Below are 24,340 nucleotides of genomic sequence, written 5' to 3'. Positions count from 1 at the left end.
GTCGGTCGTTATCTTCGGTTCCGTTCTAAGCGACCGTTAGCTTGATTTGTACCGGAGAACCGGAGACGGCCGTTAAACAGTGGACACCAGAGCAACCGTCATAGCCCCGCGTGAGCCTCCCTGGCGCCCTTTGTAACTGAAGTGAATGGTGAGTAGCTTTAGTGCGGGGTTAGCTTGTAGCATCACAGTATGTTGTCAGTCAGTAACCACTGATGGAACAAGCACCAACAGGATAGAAAAGCTGTCTCAGGTTGTCATGCTACGGCTCCTGCGGCTAACTGTTCACTTTGGATGTTGAATTAATGTTAAAAGGTTTGGTGTTTGGAAGTTGTCACAGCTGCCTTGTTCTGTTTGAACCTCGTGATCAGATGTTGGTACAGCTCAGGCCAGGGTTCAACTGCTGGATCTGTCCCCTTCTGTCAATCAAACTACACCTGCTTAGATTGAACATTTAGTAAGAAGGTAAGATTTGCAAACTTAACTACCCAAAGGCCAACAAGATAATATCCTTGAACAATTAGGATATTGTGCTTTTCAGCCTATGTTTTAATCCATTGATGATGTCATTATGTTGCAAATATTTTGAGTGTATGTAAGAACAACTTTAACGTTTTCATCCTTGGGGGAAAAAAATGCATGATGCATTTTGCCCTTTTTTTAAAACAGTAGTTAAACAGGCAGCATGGGGAGAGAGCAGGGTATGCTGGTTGCTGCAATTCTCTATCAAATTCAGCTTATCAACCAACATCTTGTTCTCATTTATGTCAACCTAATGAAGTCTTACAATATAGGAAGGAGTCCCAGCTGCAAAAGTGAGTCTTTGTAGCCATTCTATTTGTTAAACAAGGTGCATATTTCACTGATACATCTGTCATTAAAGTATTTATTGCACTCTTGCGTTCAGGAACACGTAAACAAAGTGACACAACCTGTGAGCTATGACAGAAACTGTTCTAATTCTCAGTTAGTCAGCTTGAGGCTCGAGTGCCTGTCAAAATGGAGCTGAATTAACCTCCACAAGTATAGGCCCTCATTTCCAATCAGGTTTTCTTTCATTCCACAACTCTGTCTGTCTGTCTGTCTGTCTGTCTGTCTGTCTGTCTGTCTGTCTGTCTGTCTGTCTGTCTGTCTGTCTGTGTAGAACAAATGTGGTGTAACTTAAGCATAAAATGTTCAGTTTTTAGAAACATGCATGTCTTGTTGGCTAAGTTTACGAGAGAGGAAGGACTTATTTCAACTTGAAGTGCTCTTGGATGTTCATTGGAAGTGGGACATTTCAGGCGGTTTGTCTTGGAAAACATTGAGTCACAGCTGCCCAGCTGTGACAACCAGCTTTTCCCCTGAGGGATCAAAGCCTTAGCAACATAACATATTCAAGAGGGGACACACAGCTAGAGGCACAGATGATTGAAAACATGTTTAGATACACGTGGTATATGGACGGGATCCTCTGTCACAACACAAAATGCACTTTAATTGCCTGTGCTTCCTCTTTCTTTCCAGACTGTGTGATGCTGGTTTCTTCACTCCCATGGCTCCAGGAACTGTTTGATTGTGGATGTGTCTTGCAGTGATAGGAAAGGTCAGCTGGCACATTGTCTCATGATAGTAAATAAAGATGAATACGTATTTGAGTTTTTGTGCTGATGTTATTTCTCCGCCTTGTTAGGCTGAAGCAAAGAGAGATGAGCTGGGCTGAGGAGGATTGGACGGTGGGGCTTTCTGGACGGGTCCTTCAAAAGGTGAAGGAGCTGCAGGTCCATCAGGAGCGACTGTCCCGAGAGAACAAGCAGAAACAGTTGCAGCTGGACAACATCAATGATAGCCTCCAAAAACAGAATGTGAAGGTACAAGCAGCCATGTTTATGGCTATCATTTACATGGAGTTGGTCCCCATAAAATGAATTGGTCTGAAAAATATTTGTACAATATGAATAGTGCTGAAATGTAGATTGTCTCGACAGCCACATCCCAGTTTCAATTCATTACCATTTCACCACATTCTTGATACGCTATCATTATATCTAGTGTTACCTATTTGATAACCTTGGCATATGCAATTCAGCCTCATCAGACAAGATTTGGTATTTTTCTAGTTCTCCTTAATCCTTAAATATGTACCCTTCCCCTCCCCTGAACTGGCTAGTATGAGGAGGTGCGTGAGGAGTTCCATGCTGTGCAGAGAGAACTGCAGTGTGTTCAAAATGAAGAAAAAGCAGGGGTGACAAGCAGGGAGCGTCTGACCCAGGACCTTCATACCAAACAAGCCCAAATATGCTCTTTCGAGGGCCAACTAGATGCAGCTCGCACCACCAACAACAAACTCACCCAGGAAATCAAAAGGTGAGGAACAGTGGAAAGTGGCTAGGACAATTGGCCTCTTTCTAAACTTTTTTAATTTATTTATGGGGTTTTGTATTATCATGAAGGACAGCAGAGTTTGCACAATGATAACCCTAGATGATATTGAAATTAGCAGTAAAATACATGTATTAATCAAATATTATATATATAATATATCTTTGTTGGCAGATAATACTGAAGTAACTATTTTTTTCAGTATCATCTGCAAGATCAAAAATGAGAGGATTGAGAAATAATTTCTTATTTCTAATCTAATTTTCTAATTGTAACACATGGAAAGCTACTTGAACTCTCTGAAAAAGGGAAATGAATTATTTATGTCAGTTGATCATTGATGATGTCCAGTGATGCAATGAGGTAACGGATCAGATCAGCATTCACATTTGGCATCAGTGATTACATATTTTTAGTCGGTCTATCCCTAATGTTAATGGCTGGTTTGGCATCTGTTAAACTGAGGCGGCTATGTCAAGAATGCCATCTTTGGACACCAATAAACATTGTTATTGTTCTACCTGTTACCCTTCCTACATATGTGTTCTTTTTAAGATGGCATCCTATAATTTGTCTCTTGATGAGTGTCAAAAACAATTTCTCCTTCATTCCTCTCTCTTGCAGACTGGAGGCCGAGCTGGAGAAGATACAGAACAGCAACAGTTCAGCAGATACCAGTCTGTTTTCTACACCCTGCTGGAATATTACCTCACCTTGGGAACACAATGGTACATTCCTTTGAATTCATTACTCATGTGTTTATTCTCTCTGGCTCCTATCTTTGCATTAACTAGGGCTGGCCCGAATGCCATTTTCAGGCTTCGAATATTCGTTGGTTTATCCGAGCGAATATTCGGATATTCGTTCCAGAAAAATACACCATCAAACTAACATTAATAATGCCAATGTACTCACTGAAACAGAGTGTGTGAGCCGAGACAGCAAGCTGCGTAGTTTGTTGATGCTTTAATAACTTTCGAACGGTAGTAAAGTCGGAGTTCCTTACTTTTCCCCGTGGAGGTGAACAGCTGTTGTTCGTTTCCAGCTGATATCACCAGTTGCCCTTTGAAGTGGCAGCGGCCAACTAGGTCAAAGTTCAAATAATTCGATAATATAAATGAAAGTTTAATTTGTATTTTACAATTGTTTTATAACTTATGTATCCAAATATTATTTGCTGACAAAATATACTAAGTTTGAGCTACCTTTGCAAAAAACTTTAAAAAAAAAAGTTTTTTCAAAAACAAAAAAGAAACTAATATCCGGAATACTGAATTGAGCTCTGAATACTAATTTAACAAACGAATACTCGGATATTCGAATAATTCGGGCCAGCCCTAGCATTAACGTGCTGAAAATGTTCAATGGAAAATTTCAAGCTCCCACATGAGAATAGATGGTTATAAATAAACTCCCACAGCTGTCCCTGTTTTCCTCTTCCAGTCCCTCACTTTTGGGGGACTTTCATATTTCTCTTTCTTCTCTTGTTAGTAAACCATGTGTCTTCCTCAGTGCTGTTGTTTCGGTTCAGATTTGGTGATTGATTTTAGGTACTAAGTCCAATCCATATGCATTGTTGCTGCTTTGCAGGGAGCAGAAAGGAGGAGAGGCACAGAGATGAAGGACAGAACCAGGCATCTCACATCCGAGTAAGTACCAGCATGCATCTATGCTAAGTTATGCAAATAGTAGTTCAAGACCAATGTGGGTTTTTGTTTAAAGCTGTAGTGTTCTTGTTGTAGCTATTTGCGCAATATCAATATGTCACTTCACTGTCCATTTTTTTTTTTTTTTTCTTCCTTTTGTTCATTTACCCACTGATTTAATAATAGTGCTGTTCTCATGTTTTTAACAGTGGGGCACAGACGTTTCAAAGGATAAGGCTGCAGTGTTAATTTTGGCAGCAAATTCTGATTTAGTCTTAGTCTTAGTCTTTTGAACATCACACCATTTAGTCTTAGTCCTATTCTACTCATCTAAAATATTTTAGTCTTAGTCTAGTCTAGTCTACTAAATATAAGCAGATTTTAGTTTGACTAAATCTACAGTGGACTTCGTCGACTAAGTGTTTTTCTTCATTGAATGGTATTAAGGTTTGAATATGCAATACAGACACAGATGTAATGGTTGTAATACAAAACATGTATTCTATTTCATTAGTAATAATCTCACACATAAAATCAGTGTACCTGACTGGATAGGGGGGAGGGGCGGCTTTAAGAGCCTGTGCCCGGGGGTCCATTATCTCATGATCTGTCTATGAACCAACTGGATTCCACAATCTTTTTTCTTTTTGCGGGGAGCATGCACAAGCATTATTTATAAAAAAAAAAGAAAATAAAGAAAATGTTTTAAAAAAGTGGGGGGCCCCACACTAGGTCTTGAAACGGGCCCCGAGATCGTTAAGGCCGCCCCTGGGCAGCAGCAGCAGCACGCAGTTGAGGTGCTGATAAATTTGAGCAACTGCGCCTTCCTTTAAGCAACACTGCTGCCGCTGTGTGTGTTCGGACTTCTTTTGCATCAAAGCCTTTTAGATAATACAATTAGAGGTTTTAATTGCACGCTGTCCATGCGTCGGAGTTGTTTGTAACTTAAAAACAGAAACTAACGGACGGAGGCGGCAGTTTCACATGGCTCTGTGTATTCAAACTCGAGACAGAGCCTACTACAGATCGCGGAACTTAGCCGTTCCCCTAGACATCGTTAACGGGCAGGATATCCCCGACTATCATTTCTGTCCATCATACCGCAGAGTTTTTCAGCACAGCGGCTCACTCCACCCGCTCACACCTGCGCGGTCTCCCGTCGATTTTCACCGACACAGGGTTGAATTCGCTGCTTTGCACTGATTGGATTTCTTCCCAACTTGTCCCACAAAAAGAGTAGTTCTGATTGGATCTCTTCTCCATTCGTCTCGCCCTAACAGTTTCGTCTAGTTCCTATTCGTAGACTATAGTGTCAGTTAAATTAGTCTCAGTCTTCGTCATCACATCTGCCTTTTTATTTAGTTTTTATTTAGTTTACGTCCGTGAAAAAGGTTCGTAGACGAATATTTTTCGTCATAGTCTTAGTCTACGAAATTAACACTGTAAGGCTGTCATTCTTTTGTGTAATTCTGATTGCCTACAAATTCCATGAAGAAGATCAAAACCAATAATGTTTTGGTCTGTCTTCTAATATTTTATGACTTCCCAAGCCTGTCCCTGGCTCTCGGTCCCAAGCCCATTATTTACTACAGAAGAATTCTATCTATCAAAAAGTCAGAAATATATTCATTCTTTACCAAACATAGGCATAGCTGGGAACTTTAGTTTGTAGAAAAAGTTACTCAAACAAGTGTAAATAGCCTACATATTTTCTATTTTCAGCCACAGATTTATTGTGCTAGTGAGTGTCTAGATATTAGAACTGCATTTGTGGGTATTAAGCATTAAAATAAACAACAGTGCTATGTTCATCATAATGAATTTGCTAACAATAATTTTTAGGACCATCAGATTATTGCTGGTTTTGGTATTTTTGTGAGATTTGTTTACAATAAGAAGAATATAGAATAGTCTTTTTAGTTTTTCCAACTTGTACCCTGTTTAACACCAAAATAGTGTACTGTGAAAAACTAGCAGCTTACCTTTTATTCTTTACACCTGATCTGTGACTTTCCCCCTGCTGTTTGAGTCAAAGTTAAAGAGCTTGAACCCTACCCCAGTGGTTCCTAAATCCTACCTCGAACATCTCTCTACTTACTAGACACCCTCCTTTTTTTTCTTCATCTTGTCCTTCTAACTCCAGCAGCGACTCCAGTTCCCTGAAGGGTCCACATCCTTGTTACCGCAACAACAGCACAAGAACACAACCAACTTCCACCCCTCCAACCAATCGGATGTCTTTTCTCCCTTGGCTGCGTTTCCGTGGGAGCGGGATGACTCCAGGCCAGCAGCCAGGAGACGTTCCCCGCTGTCTCCCCAGACGCCTTGTGCTGATGTCTTCAGTCCAGGCCAGTCGGAACAGTCGCTTTGTGGGAAGGAGAAGGACCACAGGACAGAAGCAGACAGTGAGTCCGGATATCAAATGGTCAAAATAGTTAAAGATATTGCGTTTCACCCATTTACATTTTGTAAATATAGACACATACAGCTCTTCCCCGCAGTCCTGAAAAAAGATTCAGCATGGACTGAAGTAAACAGAAGTTCTGTGTTTTACTCAGCGCTATACGTTTAACTGGCCATTAAAATGTCCAGCTTTGTGACCCACAGGTCCTTGATTTATTAATTTAGTCACAGCTCTGATACAGGGGGTTGCAGACATCATAAAAACACTCAGTTAAAATTTCAGAAGCCCCTTACAACAGTCTACATTGTTGACCAACGAAATGTCAACACAAGGCCGTTCAAGAGCATGAGGGCCACAGCAGTCACAGCTGTTTTTTTTTAGAATTCGAGTGGCCAACAAACCATGAGTCTATTATCAACAATCCCATGAAAAGAGGGAAACCAATAATGTATTTGACTATTTAAAAAAACTCTGACCTATCTCTTTTCTTTAAACGTGGATCCAAGTTGTTTTAGTCAAAGTTACGCAAACCGGAGCAAATGGTGTAAGTGCTAAATAAACACCATTTGGAATGTGTTAGAGAGAAGGAGCATGACACCCAGTGAAACATTTTGGCTAGTTTTTGGACAAAGTGATGTCACAATACTTGTTAGTAGGATAAATTAATTGTTAGTTCTAGGCTGTAAATGGAATTTGTTGACTACAAGATAAATGCCCAATGTAGTTATCGTAACCTTTCAAAACAAGAGGGCTCTAATTTCCATTTAGTTACCGTTTACTTTATTCAAACCCAGAATCTTAAATCTCATATACACTATATACCCTCAACAACACTACTTACATAAGAGGTTGTTTAGAAATCACTGGCTCAGCCGTCACCTCCTCATGATGTAGAGTGTGACATTACACTCCTTTTTCCCCTCAGCTCCACTGTGTGTGTCTATTTGTACAGTGCAGGAAGGGGACAGTTCAATGTGAAACAATAAACGCTTCTTTTAGCTGCTGGGACACAGGTGTCGGGAATGGTTCAGTGTTTACTGAGCTTAGCTCTGCTTTTTGCTGCTGTGGTTTTTATAATGGTCCGCTTCTCTCAAACCATTTAAGTCAAACATATACACTTTGCAGGATTTTATTCAGATTTGTCTCTCTCTATGTGGAGTTGTAAATTATGAAAGTTAAAATCTTAGAACAAGAGTAGGATCTTGCTACAGTAGCTTATTTTTTGATGCAGATTTCATAATTCATTTCATTTTCATTTAACTTTTATTTATCCTCGAGAGACCAATTGAGGGGTGACCCTCATTTTCAATGGTGTCGAGTTCAAACAAACTCCAAGGAAAAACAACAATGCATACACAACATTCAATGCAAATACATCAAACACACAACAACAGGTGAAGAGAAGAAAAAACAAAAAACAAAAAAACAATTGAAACATTTACATAGTGGTGAAGAGTGACAGCAATTAAAATGAAATTAAATGGGTGAAAGTACAATATAGCCTAATTAAAACAGTTACAGGTAGAGTTTGGCAGATTTAAGATAGTTTGTTTAAATTGATTAAAGGATATGAAGGTATTTAGTTTAATTTGTAGCTGTAAGTTGTTCCAGGAGTCGGGGCACTGAAGCTAAAAGCTGTCTTTCCCAGCTCAGACCGGGCTTGTGGGACATAAAGCATGAGCATGTCAGTGGAGCGGGTCTGATAAAGCCCATCTGAAATTTGCAACATTTCTGTTAAATAACGAGGAAGCTTCCCGGTCAAGGCTTTGTAAATAAAAATATGCCAATGTGCATCACGTCTCTCTTTAAGGGAGTACCACCCAACCTTTTCATATAAAAGACAATGGTGTGTGTCATAAGCATCTCCTGTGATGAACCTTAAAGCAGAGTGAAAAACAGAGTCTAGGAGTTTAAGACATGAATGAGATGCATGCCGGTAAACCACATCACCGTAATCAAGGACAGACATAAAAACTGCCTCAATAATCCTTTTCCTACTAAATAAAGGGAAGGTGGTTTTGTTCCTATAAAAATAGCCAATTATTTGTCGTAGTCGACAAACAAGATTTTTTATATGGAAATTAAAAGTGAGTTTATCATCTAACCAGATGCCGAGATATTTGTACTCTGTGACTCTTTCAATTAAAAATCCATTCTTTGTAAAAACATTAAAATCATTCAAATTTGTAGTTCTTGCTCTGGAGAAACACATATATTTGGTTTTGTCTGTATTAAGAACAAGCCTGAGGTCTACTAGACAGTCCTGCAGAGTATTAAAAGAGCTTTGTAGGTTCTCAATAGATTGGTGCACCGAATCGGAAATGCAATACAGTACTGTGTCGTCAGCGTATAGATGGGCGTGACAGTTTTTTAGCGATGAAACAATGTTATTTATATAAATTGTGAAAAGAACTGGACCTAAAATTGAGCCCTGTGGGACACCATTTGTAAATAATAAATGATAATCGGTAGATAGTAGATCGTTTTTTGTTTGTATGTTTGTTTAGTCAGGTGAAAATCGTGACTTAATTATAAGAATAGATCTGGCCTTGTGTCACAGTTTTTACCTAAAGTTGAACAGTGTTGTTAAATTAAAAGAACAAGAAAAAGACAGGGTAACATATTGGGACAGAGAGGACATTGATTTCATCCCTTACTCTGGAAATCAGGCAACTGCTGTAGTCAATATCGAGGTGGTATGGACCCAACTTGTGATGTTGCTGCTCTGTTGTTGACTGTTGGTGTTTACTGTGTTCTTGTCAATAATTCTTGTTGACAATGTACATTCCCTATTTTAAGTTGAAATCCTTCCCACACAGGAATTCAAATATTTTCTATTCTGACTAAAATAATGTTTTCTTCTGGAAGATCGTGAGCAATGACATAAACTGTACATCATTTGTAGTTAATAAGGTAAAACTTTCACAAACACTGTATGGTCCTTAAAGGCCTTAAAATATTGCCTTTCTAGGTGTTCAGGGGTTCTGCTTATATACTCAAATGAATGTGTTAACCAGTATGTCTCTCTCTGTCTGGTCCATCCACTAGTATCGTTAACAGAAATGAGGAGTCGCGTGTCTGCCCTGGAGGAGGAACTGTGTGCCAAGGCTGGGGCATTGAAGTTGATTCAGAACGATATGCTGCAAAGCAAGAAAGAGCTCGCCTCCAGGGATGTCAACATTCAGAGAACCCGCAATGAGCTCAGCCTAGCACACACACGCATGTCCCAAGAGAGTGAACGGGTAAAAACACACATTTATACTACTGATTGAAATGTAGGTAATACTACCACTTTCACCTACACAACTCTACTACCACTGAAAACAAATGTTTCATACCAGTGATAATGTTCTGTTCTTCCCATGAGCCCTGTTGTGATAGTCACACAATGGGTGTTGGCCTCATTTGTCAAAACATTTCTCTTTGACTTCCCTAAAAAAAGACAAACATGTTGGAAACATTTTGCTGGAATCACAATCAGTTATTGTCAGAGAATTCTGAAAAGGCTGAGCTGGAAAAATTATGTCCTTTTTCTGCTCTGTGCTGTAAAACAATCCGGCCGCCATTTTGTGAAATCTAACCCTTTGCCTAACAATGTGCAATCTCGAGGAGAGACTGGAAGATGCTGCCAGCTCTCCCATTCATTGTCTTGTTTGTTAAGAGTAGCTTTGCTAAGTGTTAATGTGTCAAATGCAGATCCTTAATCCACATTACAAGAATAAACCAAGGCAAACAATCAAATCAAATTTAGCAAGTGTGTTTAAACACATCACTGAAAGCAAGTTGATACAACAGGGTTAGAGAAATTACTTACATGTACAAACACACAAACATGCCCACACAATCTACTATTTACATGTAAACTTGAGTTTTTGATATGTGACTTATTGCTAAATTGTACAGCCATTGTAACATATTCACCTGGATACACACTCCAAGCAATGGCACCAAGAGAAGATGCCAAAGATTATTTTAGTGTCGGTATAAAAGAGAATGTGTTTGTATGGCAGGCCTCAGGAGCTGAGCAAAGGCTGAAGCAGCTGCAAGAGGAGCTGAAGTGTCAGAGGCAAAATGCAGAGAGCAGCCGACTGCAACACCAGCAACGTACGAAGGAGCTGGAAAAACAACATCAGAGGGTGAGTTCGAGATCGACGGGCGATGTGGACGGATGAAAAAAAAAAAATCTTTATTATTATTTTTATTATTTAAAAAAAGAACCCATAACTGTTGAAGATAGTGGCTCAGGTTATGTTGTGTGTGTGTGTGTCGTCTCCAGGATTTGTCAGAGCTTCAGAAAGAGAGGCAGTGTTTGCAGAAGCAGCATCAGCAGGAGGTGAATAAGCTCAACCAAGAGCTCCAGCAGGCCAGGACGCTGCACAATGCGCTGCAGGCCCAGGCCGACAAGGTAAATACACACACAAGGTGGTCAGGTCTGATACGTGGAACAGTATATACAAATATAGTTGCCCTTAATAAAGCCTTTAAATCAGATCTGGGTCAACACTGAAGAACGGAGGACCGAAATGATACTCTGTACATATTAGTTGTGTTTTGTTTCACATGTCACTTCTATTTACTGTTTATCCTTTTCCTGCGTTCTCTGTCCCTATCCCTTCTCTCTCTTTCTCTTGGGATTTATATTATTTGTAGTTAAGGTCAATAAACTAATCTCACTTCTTCTCCCACGCTTGCTTCTTGGAGTTTTCTCTCGCTCTCTGGTTGACTCTCTTGCTCTCTGTGTTTATGTTTTCCTACCCCTCCTCCCAACCTTCCTTCCCTCCTTCTTTCCTCTTTGCTTCCTCTTCCCTTCGGTTTGTCCCCAGTGGAAAGGTTGAACAGCGAAGGTAATGACTGCGTTTGATGGTGCAGAATGCTTTGGTTATAGAAGTGTGAAACAAACTCATAACCTGTGTGTGTGAGAAATACTCAGAGTTGTTAGTTGGAGAGGCGTGAAGGCATGTCTGCGAGAAGGGTGGATACAGATGGAGAGTTTGCATGAAGGTGATTTTTGGAAAGTTGCATGAATGTAGAGAAGAAGGTGTGTGTGTGTGATGGTGCTTAAAGAGACGTGGTGTTGTATTTTATTTTAAATTCTATGCTAATAGCCTGGGTGTAAACATTCTTAACCATGAGCATTCATTCTACCCACAGTGAAAAGCCTTACAGTAAGCTCTTTGTAAACCACACAGATGTTATCTTGTTATATCTGATAAGGCCAAAGAGAGTAAACGCACACTAGAGGCACAGTCTGTGTTGATCGAATCGCGTACAAAATCAGAGACATTCTACTGCTGAGAGAGCATTTCATTGCCGCCTTGTGTGCTGAAGGAGCATGTGCATAATTTCTCCAAAGAAACAGGAAAAACTGGTAACTTACAAGAAGATTCCTGTGACAGCAAAAGTCAGAATGATTTGCTGATAGGATTTGCATGTACCCATAAGTCATGACAGTGTCAAGGGTTTTTACAGGATAAAGGTAAACATTTGCTACTTCTCTTGGGAGCCACTTCACACAGGTAAGCTGTCTCGGAGATAATATATTAAAGACTTTGTTGTCAACAAATATTATAGAATAAAGAACAAATTAGTGATAGAAATGATTTAATTATTTACCACCACAAAATCATAATCTTCTATGATTTATATTGACCACAATGTCGGCTGTTTCAGGTACTGTTCATGTTGCTATTTCCAATATGACATGACTGTACATGATAAGACAGAATAATGATTAAAAAGTAACTAAGGTAACAATCCATTCATTGGATTAGTAAATGTAATGCGATAACTAAAATTGGATAAGTTATGTTACACATTGGATACGTTTTGTTACACAATTGTTTTAAAAGTATTGCTACCTGCAACACTGTTCATGTGTACAGTGACATGAGATATCATATCACAGAGTCATTGTTCCTTTCCTCACAGAGGTTGACAATACATAAGACACAGATTATGCTTGCTATTGATCACTAGCTGCTCTCCTGCTTCCTGTTCCCTTCACTGCCCCTCTTCCCTGCGCCTACAACAACAACCATTCCTTTCTTTATTTCTTCTTTGTTATTTTTACCTTGGCTTCTACCTTTTATCTTTTTCTTATATCCTTACTTTCCAGTCCTTTTTTTAAATGTATTTTTCCCTGTTCTGGAGCAGTCACTGAATCATAATATCCTCCATCAGCTGTCTCTACAGAAGCAGGCTTTGGACAAAGAGTTGGACACTCTGAAAGAGAAACTGAAGTGGACGGAGGGACAGCTGCAGGAGAGTCAAAAGAAAGAGGCACAGACACAAGCCAAACTGACGGTAACACACAGTGACACACAGACTCACACACAATAGTGAGGGTGCTGTCTGCCTGTGTAAATTATTCACTAGCTGAGTAACTCCATCAATATTTAAATAACTTAATGTGCGATGTCAGTCCAAGAGTAGTAAACTATAAATTAATGATAAGTAATATCTGGCTTCTTTGCATTATTATGTTTTAACAAAGGGAAACCAATAGAAAGAATTTCATGAAGCAGAAAATATGAGTTGTCTGATATTCATTTCTTGAATTGCTTCCGCTACCGGACACTGTGGCAGGCAATGAAGTGTCATATGCTTCCAGTTAATCACTAAATCAGGATGTAGAATGGCTGAGTTTGCACACAAGAAAAGCCAGTAAGCCCTTATGAATCAAAAAGTCTTAGCTAAAACTACACATTGAAATACAATGCCAAAGCTCGACGCAGCCACACGACAGAGGATGTTTAACACTAGCTTGTTTGTGGCTGTTCATTACATTTAAACCAGCGTGCAACATCGACACTATGCTGCCTTTATCTGTGCTTTTTTGACAGTGATTATATATAGTCGTTCCTTCTTAGGAAGTCCTGCTGCACAAATACATTCCAGGTGCAAATATAAAAAATTAGTCAGTTACACACTTTTTTTTATATATATATACTGTATATATAATTATGAGTGGCTTAGCTTTAAACAGATCGTCGGAAAGATGTCTTTTTCATGGACATACATCTGCTTAGACACTTTTTTATGGATAATAAAGGTTTAAACCGAGATGATTTGACTAGTTTCTATCCACCTTGTAATGTATTGTGGTTATTGCATGTGATAAAACTGTTCTGTTAGTACATTTCATGTCTAAAAAATTGTTTTTATTGTGACAAACCAACGGAAGTATTGTTTTATTGTGACGTCTGTAGTGAGTAAGGTTGGTTTCCGGTTTTATTGTGACAAACCAACGGAAGTGTTGTTGTTTTTTATAGGTTACGATAGTGACAGGGTGTATTTACGAGAAGTAACAGATAGGTGAATTTGTATACGCCTACAACGACGAGGTAGGCTCCTCCTATGAGGTTTCTCGGGATAGAGACGCCTCTTTGCTTTAAAAAGCAGGAACGGCGGCAAGAGAGGAGAGTGGGTTTAACAACTCGGTGACATACAGGCGGAAATGCGAAAAGCACAAGCTCTCTCTCTCTCTCTCTTCTATCCACACTCAGAATTACTTGATACAATTTTATTAGAATAGGAAATCGGACAGAATGACTTGGAAGTAGCAGGATATTATTGGGAAAGGCTCTATATATTGGGCAATACCTGTCTAAGTCCTTGTCATTTAATAAGATTTCGTAAAGCTTTAGACGATACTTACTAGGCATGCATGTATAGGGTATTGTTTCAAGGTTTACAACAAATTTAGAAACGAGATCAAGTCAACAAATATAATAGGAATAGAACATTTAAATAATATTTAGGCATATAATCTTCTCTGTCTTTTCTGTCTTTCTGTTATATGATGTGGTAATATCATGTGATTTGAATAAAAACCAGTAAAATGTTCCGCAAGTCTCTGTCACAGTAGTTTATGTTGAGAAACCAGGACCTAGAATAGGGTTTTTTATACAGCAGGACTAGAGTCGCCCCGATGAGGACACAGGTTGCATTCCGAATCGCATACTCTTTCTTTTTTCTATTCTACATACTACATCCGACGATAAAAATAATCTAGTTAGGATGCAGTAGGCATACTATTGGGACATACTTTACTCTCTTATTTCATCATAACATTGCGCCTTGATCTTGCCTCTTGCTTTTATATCCGTCGCATTGTTTTCATATGGAGGCTTCGTCGATGTTACGTCACTTCACGTGCGCACTGGATTGTGGGTCAGAATCGCCCAAATAGGATGCAGTTTTCAAGAATGGCCACAAGAATCGGGACATCCTAAATCTTTTTTCTACATACTATATAGTAGAAAGTATGCCATTCGGAACGCAACCACAGTGTAAGTAATGTAACCCTTGCACCGACCTACATAGCTGACAACACTACAATTACATAATCTCATACACCTAATCTTTAAAAAATTAAAAGAATAGGTTATAATACCTTCCCAGGTTTAAACGAGGATGTTTAAATTCTGAAAATAGTATATCTGTTCTATTTTACTAGAAGGGTGGTTTACGAAACTAAGTTACTTACAACTTATAAGCAATAACTTGTGAATGATATCTTCCGTGAAAAAAGGAGGAGGATTTTCTGAAGCAATATTTAAAAGGGTTTATAGTTTAGCGGAGATCGGCATCATCATTAAGGATGAGGGGGCTCTGATAAAGTAGAAACTCTGAACACGGTGGTATATATTGAATATTGTACTTTATTTAGACGTAAAACTCAGGTGTTCCGGAGGATAAATCCCGCGCTTTTAACTAAAGAGGCCGGGGTTCGCGTCTCTTGCAGGAACCGTGGTGAAGGGAGAGTCTTCTTTATGAAGAAATAATAAACAATTAAAGCATTGTGCTACAAGTTGGTTAATACGGGTTTGATGGGATATAACTAATAAACTTTGGATACTAGCTTTTCATTATAGATCAGACTTTGGAAGTCGAGATCGCAATAACCTCGTTTTTATGTTTTATCCTTCATTTAGGAAGCGGTGCGTGAGGCGGAGGGTGTGGCAGTGAGTGTGGAGCAGAGCAGGAAGAGAGAGCGTGCTCTGGAGGAGGAGGGGAGGAGACTGGCAGAGGACCTAGCCGACGCCCTTCGTCTCCTCAAAGAACTGCAGGGTGAGCAGGAGCGAGCTCTGGTTGGGAGACAAGACAAAGCCTTGAGATATATCAGTAATGGGATATGTTCAGATAATAATAGTGCTGATGTGATATGTTTTTGTACTGGGGTTCTTGTACAGAGATTTTCCTTTTTTTCTTCCTCCACAGGGAGGTAAGAGGTCAGGAGTTTGAATAGGGATTCAGTGTCTTGCTGAAAGTCGGTGTCCCCCTGTAGACTTCTTGTCATTATGCTGCCCTGTTGATAGATTTGTAATTTTGTAAAGAAAACAAAATATATAAATTAATTATTTAATTGGATGAATCCCCATCCCTGATATTCGTATGCAGAACAGTACATGTCCAGCACATGTGAACGTTCTCTCTAATGCAGAAGTAACTTATCCCAGTGCTGCCCCCTGATGGTTAAAGATACACCACATTTTCTTAAATGAAACTGCAATTTCTAAAAAGAAAGATACACTTGATATATATATACTGCTTTCTCTTAAGCCTTTTATTTTTTTGTGCATATATAGATGTCTGTTGTTCAGAAAATCTTTTTTAAATTCTGCTCTTCATATATGTTTCTCCAGAGCAAAAAGCCGCCCCTGCACCTCCTCAGCAAACAGTCCAGCTCTCCCCTGTTGGGCAGAGTTCCTTCCCTCAACATTCCTACTCTCCTCATTCCCGACCTTCAACTCACATCAATAGGCCAAGCACTGCCACCTCAGCCGAGCAGACTGGAGAAGAGGAAGAAGAGGAGGACGTGTTTAAGAGAAGGGCAGAGATTACAGCATCTTACCCCTCTAGAGACAGAGAGCCAGGAGAAGGCATCGACTCGGAGCACATCTCCCCAGACTCGGAGTCTTCGCACAGAAGAAAAAGTAACGAGGAGGACAATTACGTGGTGATAGAAAGCGACAGCTCTGGTCCAAACAAGCACTCCACATTCGATCATGTACTCTGTAGTTCCTCTCAGTCTGCTGCTACTAATCCCTCCAGAAACTCAATGGATGGAGATCACTTTGCCGAAAAGGCTCCTTCGCTTAAGTCTGAGCAGAGCGTGGCCTCTGGAGAACTCAAAAGAGAGAACGGCCGACTGCTTTCGGAGCTACACGACGCACGGGAAGAACTGCAGAAAAGACTTGAGGACCTCGAAGCCCAGCGACGCGCCGAGACAGAAGCCAGGACTCGGCTCAAACAGCTCAGCCGCAAACACGCCAGCCAGGCCTCGGGGAAGGAGGAACAGGACAAGGGATGGAAGGCACAGATAGAGACTGAGAGGGCTGAGAAGGAGGGGTTGAAGAACGCCATGGCTGCTCTGGAGATGGAGATGAAGAGAGGGAGGGAGCAAAGAGAAAAGAAAGGGAGAGAAGAGCAGGAGGAGGAGAAAACCAGAGCACAAGAAGACAGGGAGAGTGAAATGATAGAGCTTAACATCCAGCTAAAGAAACATCTAGCGGAGGTGAAAGCACAGCTGGCTTTAGAACGAGAAGAGAGAAAGAGAGAGGAGGAGCAGAAGAACCAAAAAAGCAAAACAGACATGGACTTGAGCATGAAACTTGAACAACTTCAGGCTGAATTGGAAGAAATAAAGTGCATCAGAAAAAAGGACTCATTGGAAGAGGAGAAAGTCTCACTCGCTTACAGCCCACTGACGTATCTGATTCTCCATGACGACAAGCTCAACTCCAACACGGTTCTATGTGACAAGAAGCTCCTCCCTTCGCCAGAGCAGCACCTCCTCTTCTGCCAGTCCACCAACCAACGCAACATGTTTGTGTCTCAGGCAACTGCAGGTCTCATTCAGGAAGATGGAACAGTGTCAGATACTGAATGTTCCCCTTTGTCAGATGAGCGGCAAAGAAGTCGAGTGGCCTCTCACCTGGAAGAGACCAGACAAAACTATCTGGCAGGGTGTTCCCCTTCAGACCAAAGAGAGGCACTTTGTAACCTCCAGAAGGGTGAGCCTGTCCCCTCACACCTGGCAAGGGAGATGGAGCGCCTGCAAAAGGAGACTGCAACGGAGACCGAGCGTGCTAACCACAGCCAGGTTAAACTGGAGGCCCTGCAGAGCCAGGTAAATAGTGGTGGATGATATACAGATAGTACATTCAGGTTGTCCAGAATCAGTAACACCAGGGCTCCAAAAATGACCAAATATTCATAATATGGCTGAAGTTGAAGTTTAACATTGTCTCTGTTCTTTTAATCTTTACTTTGTTCTCAGGTAACACGTCAGACCCAGCAGCTAACCATGGCCTTTGAGAAGCAGAGTCAGCACATATCTGGCCTTCTAGCTGAGCTGCAAGAGAAGGAGAGGGAGCTCCTCAGCCAGGGAAAGGAACTGAAGCGCTACAAACAAGAGCTGAATGCACTCAAGGCCCAAAAAGAAGGGGAGGAGATGACCGACAAACAGGAGGAGGATGGGGAACAAAAAGAAGGGACACGAGATGAGAGGTCGGTGGAGATCTCAGCGCTTCAGCAACATCAGGAAAAAGAGAATGCTGTCACCTTCCTCACTATGAACTCACTGGCAGAGGGTGACTCGAGTGCTCACAGTGATGCAGATCATGGTGTTAAAAGACCAACACCTATTAGGGGTGAATCAGACAGCGAAGATTTATGCTCTGGAGACTGGGACAAGAGTCTCCAGAGTGACCATGACTCTGCTTGTGTTATGGGAGACGCTGGGTGCGGTCAAGATGGAGGATCAGCAGATATTGTTGTAGAACTGCTCGCTCTCCGACAAGAGAATCTGCTGCTGAAACAAAGAATAGAGGGCTTAAGCGTCCCAGACACCCGCAACCCATCATTACACACTGACAAGAAAAGCCAAAACACAGGAGATGCTACTTTGACCTGCTTGGCGAAGCAGAAATCACCTAGTGTGCCAAATGACATCCCTGCTGAGGCAAGACAGTCACCGCCGCAGAATGAGAAGGGTAGAGAAAATGAAGTAGGAGATTTAGAAAGGGAAGAAGAGCTGGAGAAAGAGCTTCAGATCCACCACTTACATCGACAGGTAGTGACAGTGTACCACAGCATATATCACAGCAATGATGTGCATGTCTTAGAAGTTCCACAAATATGTTAAGTCAAACTGACAGGAAATTGTATTGTAAAATGTAGTCTGCAATGCAGATTATCTTCACTGGGAAACTGATTTCTCATCCTTAATAGATGTACTGTATATCACATCAATGAAGGATGAGCAGTTTTACTTAGAAGTCTCCCACTTATCTGAATGACTGTGTATAGATGGATTTGTGTATTACTTTTGTACTTTTCTTGTGAATTTTATCTGGAATGTGAGTCTGTCTTGTCCTTCCCCTTCTGTCCAGGTGGTGGAGCTGCACACACAGCTACAGGCTTTCTCTGAGCAGACCAAGCAGCAGGCAGAGGAGCTTGCTGTGTGGAGACTGGCCTCCCAACCAGCCCCAGCGTTTGACCAGTTCCCTCCCAACGCAGACAACCAGTGTGAGACCCAGCACCATATCTCTGCTGTCCGACAGCCACAGTCAAACCAGCAGCAGACTTATGAGGTGACCCAGGTTCAGGCGCCTACCCTGGGTGTACAGGAGAGCACCAGTAATGTGACAATCATCAGAGAAGATGAGTTATTCCTCTCCAGCTCCTCCAACAAACTGCAGGGCCGCATGTTATTCTCCAGGTAACTTTTTTAACAGAAAAAAGCCATGAGAAATATGACAATAACTTGCATTGTAAATCTATGCAATATGATTTATATACACTGTATGTATGTACAGTTTATCTATGTATGGCATTCTGTTGTCTTCCCTTCTGTTGGGTTTGAATTCACTTTTCCTTTCTTGTTTGACCACAAGTTTGCAGCACAGCAGCCTTCCTGAACCAAAGTGTCTCCATTCCTCTAAAAAGACTCTTACACTCGAGGAATACAATCAAGACACTGCCAAGATCGACGAGGTGATGAAACAAAAAAACTGAGTTATTTCAGTGGAAATCCCTTAGTAGCTGTATAAATGCAGTCCATTTAGAAGGAGAACAGACTGCATTTGTTTTATTTTTCCCTAAGAAGATTCTTAGCAAGAACTGTGTACCTTGGGGCAAAATTGAGACAGGGTTTAATTGTTACTTCCCAATCACTGCTGATGTTATCCAAAGTCTTGTAGTAAGTGCACAACGGGCCATCTGAACATGTACAAATTAGAAATAGATAGAGCATTATTGTATTACCTGTAATTAATACCTAAATACAGTTCCAAAACATTTCATGAAATTCCTAAAAAATGTCAGGCCTGTTAATTAAATTTATTTTTGTAACAATACTCAAAACACCTTGCTGCCATCACTACTTGTCTTTACTAGGGAAAATAAGTTTTGACCTAGGCGACTAATGCTTGCGTTTTTCTCTCGAATCAGGAAAAAGAAAACCAGGAGAATAACCTCTTACGTCCATTGAATACCTGTCAAACACAACACAAAGAGAAGAGAGACTCTGAAGTTATCCAGATATCATCTGAGAAAAGGGGTCAACATGTCACCAAAGATTCCCACCAACCCTCTGCACCGAAGCAAACCAAAGCAGCGGAGGGCTACACAGGGAACATAGAGGCCAAAGGAGACACCTCCAGAGCAACAGTTGAAACAAACACAAACTATGATTCCTCTGATGTCAGGACAGAAAGGAAAAGTGTCTGCAGTCAAACAGAAAAGAGTTTGTATCTTCACAGCCCTCCAAAAGCATCTGCATACACACAAACTGAGGAAGAGGAGGAGGAGGAAGAGTTGGTGGAATCCCCTCCTATCTCTCCTGTCCTGTTATCTAAAGGGGCGGAGTCAGGAGACAAAATGTTGTTTTCAGGTTCCTTCCCCATCCCGGCTGACCCGGCCCGTCTGGCTGAGAGAATCCGCCGTAACAGGACGCAGCTGTCGGCCGCCTTTGACGACACAGAGTATGAACCCTATGGACTGCCGGAAGTCGTCATGAAAGGTAATTGTGGTGGCTGGGCGGAAACGAGGAACATTGGCTTCAGTCTTGAGTATAATTTTAGCCTTGAATGAAACACAATTACTAGAAGATCCTCTACACATCAGTCGTCCTATTTTATTCTCACACATTCAGTAAGAAGAGGCCTCATACCTGTCTACTCTCTCTGTCACTCTGTCCTTCATCTGCTTTCCCTTAATTCTCTTTATTTTTTCCTCTTTCTGCCCCTCTTCCCGCCCTACAGGTTTTGCAGACATCCCCAGCGGTCCGTCATGTCCCTACATTGTGAGGAGAGGTTTGTTAGGGACAACTGTCAAACCCGTCCCCCAACACGACCCTCAAAAGACAAGACAGGAAGAGGAGACGGATTAGAACACAGCTACAGGTGACCTCCAAAGACTAATCCTTAACACTGAGAAAACTGGGGAAGATGTTCTGTCCCAACAACTAAGAAATTCACAAATCTGAGTCTAAAGAATTGTGAGTCAAAATAGTGGACAATAGTGAAGTCAATCATCGACTAGTGTCAGCTGACGTATTTTAAATGAAATATCTTTAGGTTTTGAATTGTTGACGTTTGAGGTCACCTTGAGCTCTGGGAATGTCGGTCGGGTGCTTACATCACATTACATTTCGTAGACTAAACAATCCACTCATTCATTGAAGAAATAATCAGGAGATAAATGAATTATGAAAATATTAAGTTGTTCCATCATAATCCTGGAATGTATCAGAAAGTGCACAGGTGGGTCTCATTGATAATTGAAGGGGAAACAATGAACTTTTGATATTGGTCTTTTGATAGAATGCGTTGGTAATACAAATAAGGAACATCTCCAAACTTATTAATTCTCCACAAATTAATTTGTAAACAAACGAAAATATTAGATTGAATTTAATTGCTTCTTATATTTGGTTGAGTTGATTTTGACTTTCTTTTTTCGTACTGGTAGTCCACAGATCTGGTGGAAAAACTGACCGCTTCGGCTCGACAAGGAACCTCACTGATGGATGACATCAGATTTTTAGAGACACTCCACACCAGCAAGCTCTTCAGACCAACTGCGGGCGTGTGTGTGTGCGTTTGTGTGAGATAGGCCCACGGAACTGGGCCTGCACTGGCAGAAGAAACGCCACCACTGTGCAATGAAAATGTCCTATGGTTTGTTTACCCTCTAATTGCTGTTTGGCCACCGTTTGCTGTCACCCACCTGTATATAAAGGTACACAATCAATGATTTAGCGATGTTTGTTGACATTTTCTTGAAGATAGCAACCACTTTTCCAAAGGGATTTAGTTTTTTAGTACCTCAAAATTAACTTGTATGCGCATAGCCTGCGTTTAACGAAACAGTGCCTTGATGATGCTTTTTCAAACAAGTGCTTGTCAAAAAAAGATTGACTTGTTTTCCAAAAGGGTGACGCCAAGAGGGGCCTGTTGTGAAAATTTGATATTTTTTTTTTTCTTCTATTCATGAAGTGACTTATTTATGGACACTTGAATGTTCCAAAACAGAGGACAGGTGTTTACAGAAATTGTGTGAAAGCATAGTGAGCGTGTTTGTGTGTGAGATATTAGCTGTGAATATTAACATGCGTGTCCTCATCTTGATGTTACTGTTTGTATATGAATGTGTATGGGAGAGGGAGAGAGAGAGAGGGGCGAGCTTGTCTATGACTCAGTCTAACCTGTGCTGGTTTCCGCTCCATGTATGGTGATGCAGTGAGCTCCCTCTCTGCTTTGCCTTTCTGTCTTCCAATAACGAGCACTCAGCGATTAGCTCTGCAATGAATTCACCAAAAACTAACATTTTGAAGCTTTACTTTAGCTTACAGATGAGTTTCAATAATTTCTTATATTAATTATATAAGACATAACTTATTTGATTGATGTAACTGAACTTTTTGGTTCTTGCACATTAACAGTTTCCTATAGTAGCACGTGTGACATGTAGATAAGTGTGGAGTTGACGTACAGTTTGGAATATATCCTTTTAAAAGAGGATCTCACCACATGGCTCGCTTACCAGATCACTTAGTTAAAGGATAGGTTTGCATTTCTTCAAGGCTGTCTAAAAGCTATACTCAGCATAACCACTGAAAGAAGAGTTACTGGTCAAGTGTCAAAAAAAATGTTTTTTTCTAAAGCAATTTCAATCTAAGAACGGGACAAATGACAGTCTTCATACTTCCTAGTCCTCAAAGTTCAGCAGGCTGAGGGCGGTGGAGTTTGTCCCTCCATTACCTTCACTAAAATGTCTTTAAAAGAGTTTCTCTTTGTGGCCAGTGAGGATAGGGGGAACAATTAAAGCAACCTGTAATTCTTCCAGTTTACACATTGTTATAGTTTTAAGACGGACATGAAAAAAATCTTAACCTCCCTCTCAAGGGTCCCTTACGGTGGGATTATTTCAACGGAAGGTTTTGGACATGTTGACTGTGTGTGTGTGGAATGATTTTTTATTTATTTTTCTGTTCACAATTTATTCTGAAGTAGAATCGTTCTTTTCCGGCCTTGGATTGTTGACTCAGAACAGTGTGAACCATTAGAGCCCTGACTCGATGCCAATGCCATTCATTTACCATGTTGACACCCTCACACACAAGCACATGCACACTTCCCCTCCCTTTCAGCTGCCTTCATATCTCTGGGATCTTTAGTCTTTGGGGTGAGTTGGGCCTGGGGGATACCGAAGCTCATTGTTGCCTTGATTTGGACACTTTCATGTGAATGTATCTGTGTTGTTGTTGTTTGCGGCTAGAATAAAAGGCTTGCTCTTAAACGGTTGTCTCTCTTTTGGATTGTTTATCCCCGAACTCCTTTGAGCATGGCCATGTACTTTGTATTTCATGTCATGATGTTAGATTAATTTTGGTCCGCTCTCTGCTGTTGTACAATTAAGTCTAAATGAGCGTCATGGTCCAATGAAGAGAGTCAAAGTGTTTCAATGCAATATCTCGGTAACATCACACACGTTTCCTCCATATTTCCTCACCCTTTGACTCTGTCATTAACAGATTGTGGAAAAAGAAGGCTACTTGGATCAAAGAGTTAAGGAGTCAATGGAAGAGTTGGGCTGTAGAGCCTGTTTTATTTCATGTTGCAATTCCTCCTTAAGTGCAAGAAAAATTGAGTGGACCATAATAATTCTCACTTTGAAGAAACAAGTGTCTCTTTTTACTTCCCAAAAAGATGGAGTTGGAAAGGCGAGGATTGAGAGAGCCTAGCCCCCCCACGTCCAGCTCAGGAAACTCCGGGCCCTCTGCTCTTCCTCTCCAGTGACGGCACTTAATCTCACTCTGTAATGCTCCTCCTCCTCCTCCTGTGATCTGCTCTCCTCTGTCATGGTGATGTAGGGTCACGAGAATCGGGAAACACCTTCCAAGGAGAAAAACACACATGTACTTTAACAACACCGACACACATAGAGAGCGAGAGCTCCTCACAGAGTGCTAAAGGGTGTTGGAACGAGACATGCTGCACAGGACAAACTTGGATAGCAAGCAACATTCCTCCAAACTGAAGGTAAGACATGCAAAAATATTTTCCTTCAGATGGGTTACATCAGTATTCTTGAGGATCGACCGATTCTGTTCATTTTTACTTAATTTTTTTATCATACATGCTGCTTAGTCGTGGCCCTCTATCCCAAATAGCTTTTCCCCCCCTTATTAATTATAGGTTACAAAATATAGTAGCAGACTGTCACACTGATTTAAAAAGAGACCATCAACCCCATTTCTCTAACATTCCCGCCAGTGTAAAGTCTCTCAACCCTGACACAACCGACCACAGTAATTCAAATAATTCAGAAAGCAACTTTTAAACTTAGTTTCAAGATTCATGCATGTGCAACCAGTTACCACATTTGACAAACGTTTCATTCTTCTTTGGTGTTGTATAGC

At 40.9% G+C, this 24,340-nt stretch overlaps 1 protein-coding gene across 2 annotated transcripts; it reads left to right on the top strand.

Annotated features, from left to right (window-relative positions):
- Positions 1-23,123, top strand: LOC307256344 (uncharacterized protein). Of its 2 annotated transcripts, none has more exons than XM_080035268.1 (19): positions 1-148; positions 1,504-1,582; positions 1,670-1,847; positions 2,147-2,343; positions 2,983-3,086; positions 3,949-4,007; positions 6,148-6,409; positions 9,457-9,650; positions 10,419-10,544; positions 10,685-10,813; positions 12,589-12,711; positions 15,345-15,480; positions 16,056-17,542; positions 17,693-18,487; positions 18,807-19,135; positions 19,311-19,410; positions 19,867-20,437; positions 20,679-20,819; positions 21,388-23,123. In XM_080035268.1, exons 3-18 carry the CDS (start codon positions 1,686-1,688, stop codon positions 20,804-20,806), a joined length of 4,902 nt encoding a protein of 1,633 aa, XP_079891394.1. In that variant the 5' UTR covers positions 1-148; positions 1,504-1,582; positions 1,670-1,685; the 3' UTR covers positions 20,807-20,819; positions 21,388-23,123. The 2 variants fall into 2 exon arrangements, with proteins under 2 accessions (XP_079891394.1, XP_079891395.1); XM_080035269.1 differs by lacking the exon at positions 1-148 and adding an exon at positions 427-462.
- The last annotated feature ends 1,217 nt before the right edge of the window (positions 23,124-24,340 follow it).

This window comes from Ammodytes marinus, assembly GCF_949987685.1.
Source record: "Ammodytes marinus genome assembly, chromosome: 10".
Taxonomy (NCBI): domain Eukaryota; kingdom Metazoa; phylum Chordata; class Actinopteri; order Uranoscopiformes; family Ammodytidae; genus Ammodytes; species Ammodytes marinus.
Note: the sequence above shows the minus strand (reverse complement) of the source record. Positions and strands in the feature narration are given on the sequence as shown.

Coding starts and splice junctions, on each gene's coding strand:
- LOC307256344 (XM_080035268.1), top strand. CDS start 1,686: ATGAGCTGGGCTGAGGAGGATTGGACGGTGGGGCTTTCTGGACGGGTC. Junction 12,712..15,344: donor AGACACAAGCCAAACTGACG/GTAACACACAGT, acceptor TCCTTCATTTAG/GAAGCGGTGCGTGAGGCGGA. Junction 18,488..18,806: donor TCCACCACTTACATCGACAG/GTAGTGACAGTG, acceptor CCTTCTGTCCAG/GTGGTGGAGCTGCACACACA.